We start from the raw sequence: 14,618 nt of genomic DNA on the forward strand, positions 1-14,618 counted from the left end.
GGCAATGACTCTTACCTGGGTCTTTTCTGTCTTTGTATATGGTGTTCTCAGCACTGTGAAATTGCCTTCTGTCCCAGATCCTCTGTTTTTCAGCCTAGCAAAGTCTATTCTTTCGTTAAGTTTTTGTACAAATATTGCCACAACTTTGGAGTGTCCCTGGGGCCTCCAGAGTTGATAGCTTCATACTTTGTACTGATTTCTTGTAATTGATCAGTTTCTTTACCCTCTACAATGTGAACGCTTAAAATAAGGACTGTGTGGTGACCATTGTTGGAAAAATTTTAAATAATAAAAGTTCATGAAAATGCCTAGCCTATGGTAGGTGCTGAGTGGATGGATTAATGGAGAGATGGACTGATGGATGAAGGGGTAGATGGAGGGATGGATAATGGGATGAATGGATAAATGGATGAATGGACATCAATATTTGTAATGAGCAGACAGGATAGAAACTTTATGTAGTACCAGTTTCACAATAAAAAAGTTAGAGTTGTAAAATTTTTTTCAATGGCCACTGCACTATAAGCTTCAATCCAAGATATAAAGCAAAAGAAAAATAGTGGTACCCCTCATGGATTCTGCCAGAGACTATGTAGTGCTTGCAGAAGAAAAGGAAAGGAAAAGGTTCCATTGATTGTTGAACCACTTGGCATTTTGAAAGGCAAAAGTAACAGTTTTTGTGTTTTCTGTTTCTATAGGTCACTGGGAACAAAATGACATCTCTAAACTTGGCCACCATATTTGGACCCAACCTGCTGCACAAGCAGAAGTCATCAGACAAAGAATTCTCGGTCCAGAGTTCTGCCCGAGCTGAGGAAAGTACAGCCATCATTGCTGTGGTTCAGAAAATGATAGAAAATTATGAAGCCCTGTTCATGGTAGGTGGCCTTTCTTTGGCAGGGTATCTTTTAAACTGCCTGCTGATTGCCTTTTTTGTGGCATAATGAAACACATGCACCAGGTCTACACTGCTAGTCATTGAATTCATTGGAAGCCATGTATTTTTAATGGGAATAGAAATTTATAACCTATGATATCACTGTACTATGATTCTTTTTTTATTGTTGTTCAAGTACAGTTGCCTGCATTTTCCCCCCACTACTCCCCCGACCCCAGCCATCCCTACCTCTCTCCCCTGATTCCACCCCCACTTGGTTTTGTCCATGTGTCCTTAATAGTTGTTCCTGAAATCCCTTCTCCCCTTTCCCCCTATGATCCCCCACATCCCCTCTGGTTACTGTCAGATTGTTCTTAATTACAGTGTCTCTGGTTATATTTTGCTTGCTTGTTTGTTTTGTTAATTAGGTTCCACCTATAAGTGAAATCATATGGTATCTGTCTTTTACCACCTGGCTTATTTCACTTAGCATAATGCTCTCCAGTTCCATCCATGCTGTGGCAAAGGTTAGGAGCTCCTTTTTTCTTTCAGCTGCATAGAATTCCATTGTGTAAATGTATCATAGTTTTTTAATCTATTCATTTACTGATGGGCACTCAAGTGGATTCTATGTTTAAACAAACATACTTAAATTATAAGTTTCAATTTGTTGTGCCCTAAACAATGGTCATGTTTTGGGGCCATTTAATTATTTATATACTAGTATCCTTGTTCAAAATATTGATAAAACCATTCCCAGGGGGATTATATCTGGTTCTCATGAATTTATATATTTTTAACCATTCTCAGAAATGGCAGCTTCCCGAGGTCAATATTGACATTTTACCTCCTCCATCAAGCTTCACCTAACTTTCCTGTGTTCTTCTCATGCCACTTGCCCATATCGTTTTTTGTCCCTTGAACTCCACTTCTGTTCTTATTGATGTTTATTTTAGCATTGTAGTACAGTCATTTATGAAATGTTTCCCCCAGTAGATTATAAACACATTTAAACACGGGCTGTGCCCTTGTTATCTCCAGTCTGTATCCTCTGTACACTTTTGGAAGGCCCTTCATCTGGCAGGCAGTCAATAAATATTTTTTTGATTTGTATTGAATTACCAGTTCCTGTTTTCCTTCAAAAAAACTGCATTGCTTGCTTCAACTTCCCTTGAAATATTAGAACAATTGCCAACTCTCTTTTATTTCTGTTAACCACTCATATTGCTTGTCAAAATCTACAGTAATTTTCTCTATGTTTCTTCTCCCATTTTTCTTGCCAGTGTGCTATCACTCACCATAAATTTTACCTTTTCTACTAGAGCCTTTTGTGTTTCCACAACCAAGTGTGCTAGTCTCCAGTTAAATATTCTCAACATTTTCTCTATATTTTTCAAATGCCTTGCATTAGATTTATTTTCATAATTCATCTTATGCCAATTATTTTTTGTAAATTTGAGAACCAGTGATTTAAAATCTTTGCCATCTGTGTCTTATATATATGATTGTGATCAAGTAATTCAATAATCAATAAGCATCCTTTTCAGTTTATGAAATGGAAAAAATAAAAATATGACCTATTTCTCACAGTACTTCCCAGAATCATTTGATATGTGAAAGTATGCTGCAAAATATAAAATTGTATGCAACTGTTAATTACTAATTATATTAGTTGAGCAACATGAACTGGCTCAAATCTTAGTTCACAAGAGACATAAATATCTTGTTGACATAAAGTTTAATCACATGTTTGGTTGACAACCTTACAGGTCATAATTTAGGGAGACAGTTCCTTGCATCTTGAGACTCTGCAATCCTCTACGATTTATAAGCCAAACCTAGAAGGGACATCCATCATACCCATTCAAATGCCATTGGCCAGAACTAAGCCATAAGACATATTTAAGTGCAGGGAGGGCTAGGAAAGGTATGCTTTCTGGATGCCCAGGAGGAACCAAAAATGGATTGAGCAAAGTCAAAATTTCACTGAGGCATAACAGTGTCTTGCTCCTCTTTAAGCCTCTGAAACACTGTTCCTGTGTTGAATGCAGTAAGCTCTCAAAAAATGTGGAATTTGTCATTAAGTCTATATAAATTTCACACATCAGCCAAAATCCTCATAATTAATTACATATTTGGATGAATCGAATGACTGAACTTTTCAACATATTCATCGAGTTTTAAGTCATGTATCATTTTGCCAAGTAGTCTTGGCATTACTTCATGCTCTCTGGATTTTTTTAAAACAAAGTAATACCTCTCCTCTCATCAATCTTAATTCTGTTCTCTAAATTCTGTATTCTAAGATAAGTTCTTTATATGCAACCACAAACCATCAGGCATTTCTTTTCACCTCCAATACTAAAAACATCTCTTTCTGGCCTCCTTTAAAGTACAGTTGCCACCATGTTAATTGTGACATCCCTCCCCTTCTCATTTCCTGCCACCTGGGCTACTAACAACAGCAAAAAAAAAAACCCATCAATTTTCCACCTTTTCCATTTTCCAGATCTGATCTTTGTTTGTCACTCTCTACAAAAATTGATGTCAAGACTCTCTTGGGTTATAGCTCATATTCTGGTTCCCCAGTTGTGGTCTTTACTTCTCAATGAGGCCTTTCCCAGCCATGTAGTGTAAAATACAGCCTCACCACCATCATGTACACAGTTCACTTGCTGTTTCCTTTCCCTGCTTTTTCTCCTTAGTACTGACCACTACTAATATAGGGTTTTACTAATTTCTCTTGTTTATTGAGTGTTTTCCCCACAACAATATAAGCTCCATGAGAGGATGAATTTTGGTCCTTTCCATCTATTTCTTTAATGCATTATGTCTGTGCTTGGCATATGGCAGAAACAAGAAATATTGGTTGAATTAATAAATGACACAATGGTTGTTTGTGACATAATGATTTTTGTATTACTAAACTCTACTCCTTATATGTATGAAAAGGTCTGGGCAGGAAGAAGTTAAGGATAGCTTTCTCTAAGCATTCTTGATCTCAGACAGATTATAGGAATTACATATTGAGGAAAAAGACAGTGGGATGACAGGGGTAGTTAGACAGAGATTCAAAGCCTGGGTCAGTAAAAAGAAAACTGATTCTGGAACCAGAAAAGTTTGCTATAGCCTTATCTTTGCTATACATTAGCTATGTGACCTCACCTTCTTAGATTTCTAGTTCTTCAGTTATCAGAGGACTACGTTAGAATGAATGATTAGCCAAGATCTCTTGTAGTTTTAAAATCTACATGGTTCTGTTCCCTACCACTGACTTTACCTCTTTTATTTCCATAAAACACAGAAGAAAATTATTCTTATCATTGTGTAGGTTCTGTTGGCATATTTGGCATTTTAGAATCCAGTTGATTATACCAAAGCTGGTAGCTGGTTAGCAAATGTGGTCTGTGTGGGTGGACAAAAATGCAATTATGTATATAGCTGTTTCATTTTGTTTTGTTTTGTTTTTAAGAAACTTTCTGAATTAGTATAGAAATTTCAAACAAGGAAGAATAAAGCTAGTCAGGACCTGATAGTTCAAGGTAGTTAGCAATTGTGCAGTTTCACAGTCCTTGGAAAGGCTTATGAGCTCAGAGAGAGAGGCATTGGTTCCCATTGGCATTAGAGAGGAAGATTTGTTAGAGAAGGTGGCTGTAAGTATGTCCTTGAAGGCAGAATGCACCCTGGAGGCAGTGATTCCACAGAACTGATGGAAGAGATATAAAAACTCACAGAGGCCTGTCAAGGACCCAAAGTTTGTTCTGAGTGTTAATAATGCTCTTCATTTCCTGATGCCTCTCCCAAGTGGCCAGTATCTGAGTTAATGGGAAAGGGCAGAAAAGAACCTGGCTTTGTCTCATAATACAGAAGAGGTGCCTAGATTCAGAGACTGATATATGGTTCAAGAGTCTGACTAGGACAGTCTTTTGCACCAATTGTTTGCTTTTTAAGCACTGTGTTTGAAATCCTATAGCTGGTCGTGATAAAAGCCATCATGAGCACTCTGTTGAATAGTGTCCACCTTGATCATTCTGTTGAAAGATGAAGGCGGCAGATTGTGATAGAGGTTCTCAAACTTGAGCATATAGTAGAGTCACAAGGAAATTTGTCAGACATTCAGATTTCTGGGCTGAACTCCAGAGAAACATATTGAGTATCACTAGGATGGGGCCCAGGAATCTGCACTATATAATGAATACTTTCAGGGCATACTGATACTTTTGTAACCACACCTTGGGAAACACCCAAGATGGTGTGGGGAGGCCATGAGCTTTGGAATCAGCTACCAGAATTCAAATCCCTGCTGGGCCATGTATTTGCTATGTGATGCTGGCCCTATGCTTAACTTTCCTAAGTGTTCTTTTTTGTGTTGTAAAAAGAGAGACATGAAGTTACCTACTTTATAGGATTATTTTGAGAATTGGAAATGATATTTTAAGGCACTTGGGACAAGAATTGACATATACTAGGTGCTCAAAAATCAAGATTGCTGCTCTTATTGTATTACATTAACAAGATGTCTGCTCCATAAAGCAGGTGTCATTACCAGACTGAAAGAGTCCATTTGCCTATGTGCATCAAAGCTCAGTAATACATGAACAGTAGCTTGCAGCAAAGAAAGTCAGGTTTTATTTTCAGCAATACAGGTAGCTAATGCTCAAACACCTGACTCCCCATGGCTTTCAGGAGACTAGTTATATAGGTGAAAAATCATTAATTATGGTGACTAAGGGAGCTAGTTTTGTGGTCAGGATCATGATCTCTACTGATTGGTCAGTGCTAGGGTCATTGGTCTTTGCATCTGGCCCTGATGTCAGCCATGGCGTGACTTCATCTGATTTTATTGCTCTCCTGGGCCTGGAGCTGAAACATAGCCTAGGCCTACAGGTCATCCCCAGTTTGACCAAAACCCTGTCTCTCTGGTCAATGGACACATGGCTGTGTTCCTAAGAGTATTTGATGCCAACCAGAACCTCACTGTTGTTGGCTTAATGATGAAGGGAGTGGATATACAAGGAAGAAGGAGACAAGTTCATTAGGGAGCTAGATGAAGCCAGTTTGAATCAAAAGGAAAGAAAAGTGGAAAGGTCATATTGAAGAAATGAAATTTCTATGTGTTTACAGTATCTCTTTCACAACTAAGCACTCTGGCTACTCTGTAACAATGTGATGTGCTCCTAGTCCCTTACCCGGCTCTTGTTTTTCTTTTTTCCATAGTACTTAACACCTTTCAATTCACTATATAGTTTACTTATTTATTATATTTATTGAAACCTTGAATGCAAACTTTATGAAGGGCAGGATTTTTATTTGTTTTGTTCACTGACATCCGGAAAATATTCTGCAGCAGATAGGCACTCAGTAATTATTTGCTGAATAAACACTACAACAATATATTGTTGGGAAAAAATACATTTTGTTGCTTGTTTCTTTGCTTTTGGCTCAGTGGCCGTACTTCTTAGCTTCCTTTACCTTCAAACTCTGATCCTGCACTTCTAATATCAACAACAATTTAAAAGCTGGGTAACATAAATGATACTCTCTGGGAACACTGGGAATAAAAGAGTAGGCTCATGCAAGCATATGTATTGATAGAAATGGTCACTGGTATCATTGTAAGACAGAAAGCATTCACTGACTAAATCATTAATATATCATTTGGTCTGAAAGTTGTTCCTTCTTTAACTGATATTGGGGATCTCAGATAAAACTCATCATTGCTCTTAGAATTAATAAGAGCTTCAGAGCAGAGTGGACAAAACTTTCAGTTCATGCTAAGAGTCAATACCGTATGACTCCTAACAGGACTTTTATTCTTTTTTTTGAGAGAGAGAGAGAGAGAGGGAAACAAGGGAAAGCACCACCCCTCTGGGCTGATGAAAAGTCTGGAGTGCAGTGGAAACGTGGGAACGCCAGTGAGTTCCCACCCCACTGGTTCATCAGCCTGAGCTGGGGACAAGCACAGTGCACGTGGGAAATTTCAAATGAGAACTACTGGAAATAAGGGTCAGAGGCCGAGATGAGGATTCCAGGCTCTGAAGCCAAGCTTTGCTTTGTGTTCTCTTCATTCCCCAAATGCAAATTACATTTTCTTAAAACCTCACTTGCATGCCAAGTCAAAGTAGTCAGGCAGTAGTCCAGGTCATCAAACAAGAACCCACCCCCCTCTACACACGACATATCCAGATAATGAAATAGGATTTCCATTTCCTGTTTTATGTAACTGTTTTTAAAATAACTACTGTTTACGTGCTGAGGCTGGCTAGTCACTATGTATATCATTGGCTTATCTAAATTTCACCACCATTTTATGAAAAGTAGGCCAAGATCTTTTGCCCAAGTAATACAACAACTAAATGGATGACTTCTACAACATGATGCTCCCTACATAGTAAACAGGTACTTCAATGTGGCATCTCAGATATGGAGTTCATTTACAGGGAAGAAAGAGAATATTTTAGCCAACTTGAAAGTGGGGAGCAAAGGAGATAATAAACAGAATTAATCCCTCTGGACTGTTCATAACACTGACCTGCCTGATGTTCAAGCCAGCACATGGCTTCAAGAGCCAGAGCATGTTCCTGCTGGAGCATGCACACCCTGTCCCTGTGTGCAACAACAGAATGTGTGCACTGCTGTCAGCACACACAGGTAAGGGGGAGCAGAAGCATATTACAACTCAGCTGTTTCTACTTCCTTTGACCTATTGCCACAGAGCAAAGACTGCTAATTACTCCTCATCTTCCTTCCTTGAGTCATCCTCCTACATAGCTCCATGAGTCCTGGGCTGTTCAATTATTTTTGTTTATTAATGTGCCTCAATTGCCACGCACTACGTGGCATGTATCAGGCACTTGGGAAAGTGCACTAAACTTAATGAACTCTGACCCTCCAAATGCATCTAGATGCTCTTACATAATATTAAGCCATCCTCAACAGAACCACATCAAAGGTTCTAGCCCGAGCCTGCCCATGTTTGAGTTTTTACTGCCATAAAGAGCCAAAGTGATTTATTTCACTTTAAAATAAAGTTTACAAGTTTTTTAACTAAAAAAAGTCATCATGACTTCTGGTGATATTTACTTTTTTTCTGGGGACTGTTAGAGTTTTAAATGCCAAAGCATTCTTCTTGGTCCAGTACAAGGTGGTAGATTGGTGTGGAGCATCCAGTGGCAAGTATGGTAGGGCTGGGTCCTGTGAATTGCTCTCAGGGATGCCCTTAATGGTTTGTATAGTGACTTAGTAAATGGAGAAAACTTGAACCGTTCTTCCCTCTCTGTGGTTTATGGAATAAGCTACATCATAGCAGTTATACCCTAGGCAGACATTTAAGGTTTCATTTTTAACTTGATAGCGTGGATTTTAATTGTGACAGTTTTATTCCTTCACATGTGCAGTGTTTACATTTTTTCTCTGAAGCAGGAGAATCCAAGTTCTTTTGATTTTTGAAATAGCATTAAGCTTTGAAGGAACACATGAAAATCTAAGGCATTGAGTCTCCAGTAAACACAACCATAAATGGTGCTCTTAGAAAATATCTGAAGTTACTCAATTGTTGACTAAAACTCAGTAGAGAATTTGATGTGAAACAGTGAACTATACATGCAGAAGCCCTTTGAATGGGTTTTGTTTCTTCATTCAAATATGCAGAATTAGTTGATTTTAAAAATTAATGTTTTTCACAATCTTAGTCCTCAGTTTTCATTTTGCTATATAAAATCCCAAATCAAAAAAGAAAAAATCTGTTTGATTATTGAGTCATGCTTTTTATTTTTAGAGTCTTAGTATCAGTGGGAATAATAGTTTAAGAACCTATTAGAAATTGTCTGATGATCCTCAGTTGGTAAAGTAAATTTATTTTTATAGTTTAGAAATTAATAGCAAGGATATTTTGCTAGAGCATGACATTGATACTACCTATAAGCAGAAAGAAGCATCCAAAGGTAACAGAACCAGTGTATACCATGAAGACCAATAATCCTAGGTTATTTTTAAACCTATTTATAGCCATTTCTATGACATTTATTAAGCATCTACCAAAAACACCACGATAGCTTGTGTTGTGGAAGAACATAATATTGATTAAGTAAGTGGGTTAACAGTCATGGATATGCAGGTAAGAACTTCAGGAGAGAAAAGAGTAGAGAGGCAAAGAGGAGAAAAAGGAGACATTATTTAGGAGGCATTTAAATGCAAGGAGGAGAAAAATCAACTGAAGGTGACTGAAAATACCAGGATATATTTTCTTGCATAATCAGAAACCAAGGGAGACACAGTTTTAGCAGCTCACTCACTCTCCTGTCTGCTCTTCCATCTTCATCTTCAAGATACTGCAGCATTTCCAGCATGTCTTGCAGTCATCATCATCTAGCAATGAAGGGAAATGTTTTCTCTCCTGCTTCTCTGCAATGTGGAGGAGTACATTTTCCAGAAGCTCCTACGAGACCCGCCTTGGGGTACCTTGGTCAGGATTGGCACACATGATCTTCTCCTAGCTGCAAAGGAGGCTAGCTGACAGAGAACTACAACCCTAGGAGTCTATATCAGTTCCAGGTAGACAAGTCAGATAATCCTTACCTTCAGGAACTTTACCTTCCAATGTTGAAACCAACCCAAACACCTGAGGTCCGATTGAAGAGAAGGAACCAGAAGGGAGAAGCTACGTAGAGTCTGGCCTCAAGACTCTGGCCATCTCCATGTTAATCTGCTTTTATTTTTGCTTTTATTTTTGCTGTTGAGGGGCCAAGAGGTCACAAACTGTAATTCTAGAAAGTCAGGAGGTGGTCAGGAGCACAGAAATATCAAGAGGAAATCCCATCACTTAGTTACCCACCAGAAAAGTGTTAAGCAAAAGAGAGGAGAATGATGGTTCTCTGCAAGCATAGAGGATAAGAGGCAGCAATAAATGACTTAGTCAAGAAGAAAATCACAGAACAAATACTGGCCATCTCCATGTTAATCTGCTTTTATTTTTGCTTTTAAGTGTTTAATTTATTAATTATTTTGTACATTTCTTATAAAATACTTTACTTTATACCTCTTCACAGTTAGTAAGCCACTTTCAAATCTGTTATCCCTCTTGATCCCTATAATATCTCTATAAAGGCAAATGAGCCAGATAGGATATGCTTGGATTTTCAGATGCTAGAACAGAATCCTACAGTAGATGGTTGATGTGTCCAAGTTTACATTAATTATAAGTAGCAGAGCCAAAACTGAACCTCAGGGGCTATCAACTCCTAGATACTTATTCAACAGCAGCCTAATTTCTGAAAAGAAATGCATATGGGAACAATCTGCTTGGATATTTCTTACTTATTGTAGGCTCCTGTTTTCTATCAACTCATCCCCTTGACTTTTATTTCTCTATTAAGCATCTAAATTAATAGAAAATAAATGCTCATCCAATTTAACTGAACCATTAGCTTGAAATTTTTATTAAATAAAGGGAAATGAAATGTGAAAATATGTACAGAGATTAGAAGCATTATTTGGAAAACAGCATTGGTTAATGTCATATGAATACTAAGTCAACTCTAGGTATCATTTCAAATTCTCTATCCTCATTTTCCCACTGGCCCCAATTTTTTGAACCATTCCTTATTAAAAAAATGTAGTTTTATCATATGAATTTTTGAAGTTGCTTTAAATCATTTTGTAGCAAGAGGAGATATAAGTAAATTTATTAAAATGATGGGTTATGTACACTGTAGTCAGTCTTCCATAATAATAGTTGGGAAATATTATCTACCCTTCCTGCAGTACATGGATTTACATTTTTTAACTATGTCTTTTTGTTTATTTGTAAATAATGTCTCCAAGCCAAAATGGTATCATGGGTCTTTTTAAAAACGAACTATAGGTAAATTTGTAACACTGATCTTTTCTATTTATATTTATTTCCAAGTAAAAGTCACATATAGTACATAAAACAAACCTGAATAGTTATAATTGGTTGGGAATCAGGTCTAGGTGCATAAGTAAAAAATTTAAATTGCAGAATAGTTCAACAAAATTTATGGAAAGTTATTTTTTAAATAATAATACTCCCTGTTACCTATTCTAATAATGCATCCAAGTTAATTTATTATTAGACACACCATCTTGTGGGAATGGACTGGCACTTGAAGCAAACATTTTTATTACATGTCTAACCATAGAAGTTTTAAATTAAATGAATTGGATGAAAATACACATATTTTTAATAATTTTCTCGTGTAATTTTTTATTAAAAAGAGTTCAGGGTATACATTTTGGGCCACTATTATTTTTTTTTTTGCTTTGCTGTTTATTTTTTTCAAATCACTATTCTGTCTGCCTATTTTCACCCTTTAGGTAATACTTTTTGAAAATTTGATATAATACTGTGTATCTGTTGGATCAAATTATTTTAAAAATTTACAGTAAAAATTACCAGTGTCTTTATTTGTTTAATTTACTCAATCAAGTAAGAGAATAGAGTCTCTTAGCCTTGACCTAAAAGTCCTTCCCCTTCTTTCATTCTCATTTCCAGGCCCTTGCATTTGGTCAAAGTTCACAGAACTTTGAATGTCATCCATTTGTACTTCCCAAATATCTATGTCCAGCCCAAGCCCCTCCTGATCCCAAGATATTTCTTCCCAACTGCCTATTAGATCTCTCACAGGCCTCTCACCCTTATCATATCAAGGCCACACTCCTAATCTTGACCCCAGCCTCTTCTTCCTGCAATGCTTTACAACAGTTAATGGCAAACCCATCCTTCCAAGTGCCAACTCCAAACATTGAAGTCATTCTTCCTTCTTTTCCTTCTCCTACTCCTTCTCTCTCTCTCCTTTTCTTTCTCTGTTCACAAATTAGCTAATACTATTATCTCTATCTTCACTATCTCCAGGATCCAAACACTGATTATTGCTATGTATAATGTGCACTTTTTTGCCCAAATTTCTGAGGGAAAAATAAGGATGTGCATTATACATGGGTATAGTGATTACATACCATGGGTATAATAACAGATATAATAATCCCATATATAATGCACACAAAAATGCGGGTACACATTATACACAGCAAAATACAGTATTTCTTATCAGCTCACCATCCTCCTTCAGTACTCTAGCATCTCTGGATATAGCAACAACTCTATCTGCATGTCTAGCTTCACATCTTGCTTTCCTGCAATCTACTATCAACTCAGCAGCCAGAATGATGACAATTCGTGTTAGTCCTTTGCTCAAAACCCCCAGTGGTTCTCCACCAACTTAGATTGAGAACAGAATTCTTTATCATGACCTGTAAGACTCCACAACATCTAGCCTTGGCTGACCCACTTCTTACCACTAGCCTCCTTCCCTTCACTTTGTTTCAACCTCTCTAGCCTCCTTGCTGCTCCTGACTCAAGATCTTACTGAGTTTTTTTTCATCTTCCTGTTTGGAATGACTTGATACAATCCCTTCATCTACTTCAGTTCTCTGCTAAACTGTCCATTTCTCGGTGACATAACTCTACTATTTAAATTGCACTCTCCCCTCCCCAACATACTCCATTGGCTCTTCTTTGCTTTGATTTTCTCCATGTGATTCATGCTGTCTTTTCTTTGTTTGTTTAATGCCAGGCTTCCCATATTCATTGTCAGCTTTAGGAGACAAAGATTCTTGTCTGTTTGGTTTGCAGCTGAATCCCAACTTCTAGTCCATGACATTCAGTAAGCATTCAGCAAATATTTATGTATTGAATTAAAGGAAGGAGGTAGGAAAAGGCCACAGTGAGAAGTGTAGTGGCACTGAAGTGGAGGGTGTATGAAGATGACTGCTAAAGGAGAAAATGGGAAATACAGATTGAAATGAGCAAGTGAGTTTGGGGGCTTTAGCTGTAGGGATAAAAGTGTTCCTGAACAAGCAAATGTCTTGATCAGAGCATTCTGACGACCATGCAGAGAAGAAAGTTGGTACATGTGTTGAAGGAAATAGATAGCAGGCAGGTTTTTGGTGCAAACTTTTGCACCAAAGGCCCATCAAGGATTTGTCAGTCTTTCCAATTAAAAAGTCAAACTAGCTTAAGGAATTTGTGGACTCACATAGCTGAACAATTCAAAAGCAAGTATGTCTTTAAGCATAGCTTTACCTAGGACTCAAATAATGTCAAGACATCCTTTTTCCCCTCTCCATTTCTTGATATTTTTTCTTCAATTGTCAACACAATCCTCCCGTTCCATATATGGCTATAGGCCCTGTATCCTTTCTTCCCCAAGTCTCAGAGAAATTACTATGGCTTTTCATTGTCTCTAAGGTAGTCACATGCCCATTGCTCAGGCATTCATAATAGTCTGGGAATGAATGGAATGATCACTGACTTAGAGTAGGTTACATTTCACCCTTGAGGTAAGGGTTGGAGAACAGTTGATTCTCCACAAGGAACTTGGGGTATAACTGTTATAAGAAGAGGGAAATGGAGGCTATTAATGGCTGATACGTGATCACTACAGAGGGGTAATAAGGGTTTGAACTTAGACCATTGCAGTAGTAATGGAAGATAAAAGAAAGAAGTAACAGGCATCATGGAGATGAAATCAAGTAGATCTGGCTCTGAACAAGGGGATAAGACACAGAGAAGCTTGAATGCAACCCACATTTTGTATTTGTGAGACTAGCGCTTGGCAATATCATTAATGAAGATTCAGGATGAAGTAGGAGGAAGAGATTAACAAGAGAAAAAAGCATTTTTGTTCCTTCCTCATACCTATTTTTGTTAATAAAATAGTTTCCAGCTTATGCCCTGGCTGGTGTAGCTCAGTGGATTGAACTCGGGCCTGTGAACCACATGATCGCGGTTCGATTCCCAGTCAGGGCACATGCCTGGGTTGCAGGCCAATTCCCAGCAGGGGACTCATGAAAGGCAACCATACATTGATATTTCTCTCCTTCTCTCCCCCTCTAAAGATAAATAAATAAAATATTTAAAAAATAGTTTCCAGCTTCTCAATGCTCAAGAAGAATTAAGTTCTGCAAGAGGGAGGAAGCAAATTCTTCCACCAACCACTTATTCTCAGAAGACTGGTCACCACATTTCTAAAGAATCTTATCTCTAAGCCCATGTGTGAGAGAATCAGACTGAAAATTTATTTTCTCTGAATAGTTTGAATTTCCTTTGGTTGAGCTACCAGCATCTACAATGTAGAAAACTGATAGAATCAAGTTCAATCTTTTCTTGTAGAACATTTCAACACGAGTGATTTAGGATTATAAGGCCACCTTCTAATGTACTGTGGATTAGGTTTAGAGAAACATGGGATACTCATCTATAGAACTCTAGTCAATGCCTTGTCAAATTATGAAGCAAGAAACTTAATTGTTAATGGACCAGGATGCAAGAAAGCAGTGAAGACAGGCACTGAATGATAAAATGACATGTGCAGTTTGTAGTCTTCATTTTTTGAGTGTTTACCATCTGCCAGGTACTGTTCTAAGTCCCCGACCTATAATAAATCATTTAATCACCACAGGAACTCTTTGTAGTGTGTACTATTACCATCTCCATTTTATAGGTGAGGAAACAGAGATATAGAAATGTTATGTATCTTGCCAAAGGTCCCACAACTGGTAAGTGGAACTAAGACTCAAACTCAAGCAGTCTGGCTCAAGGACCTGTCCTCTTAATAAACTGATTATATCTTCCAGAACTGTCCAAGACCATTGTAATTTATGCCTATTGTCTTGGCATAAATATAAATATGAACTCTGGAGTTTCCCCATTTGGACAATA

At 37.6% G+C, this 14,618-nt stretch overlaps 1 protein-coding gene across 3 annotated transcripts in view; it reads left to right on the forward strand.

Annotated features, from left to right (window-relative positions):
* ARHGAP6 (Rho GTPase activating protein 6) overlaps window positions 1-14,618 on the forward strand; it is a 480,213-nt gene that overhangs the window by 444,453 nt on the left and 21,142 nt on the right. For all 3 annotated transcript variants that reach the window (XM_037055564.1, XM_037055565.1, XM_037055566.1), the window contains exon 9: window positions 699-878. In XM_037055564.1, coding sequence (XP_036911459.1) covers window positions 699-878 — 180 coding nt within the window. The remainder of the gene's footprint in view (window positions 1-698; window positions 879-14,618) is intronic.

Source organism: Sturnira hondurensis, unplaced genomic scaffold, assembly GCF_014824575.4.
Source record: "Sturnira hondurensis isolate 20B ecotype Veracruz unplaced genomic scaffold, ASM1482457v3 Scaffold0008710, whole genome shotgun sequence".
Taxonomy (NCBI): domain Eukaryota; kingdom Metazoa; phylum Chordata; class Mammalia; order Chiroptera; family Phyllostomidae; genus Sturnira; species Sturnira hondurensis.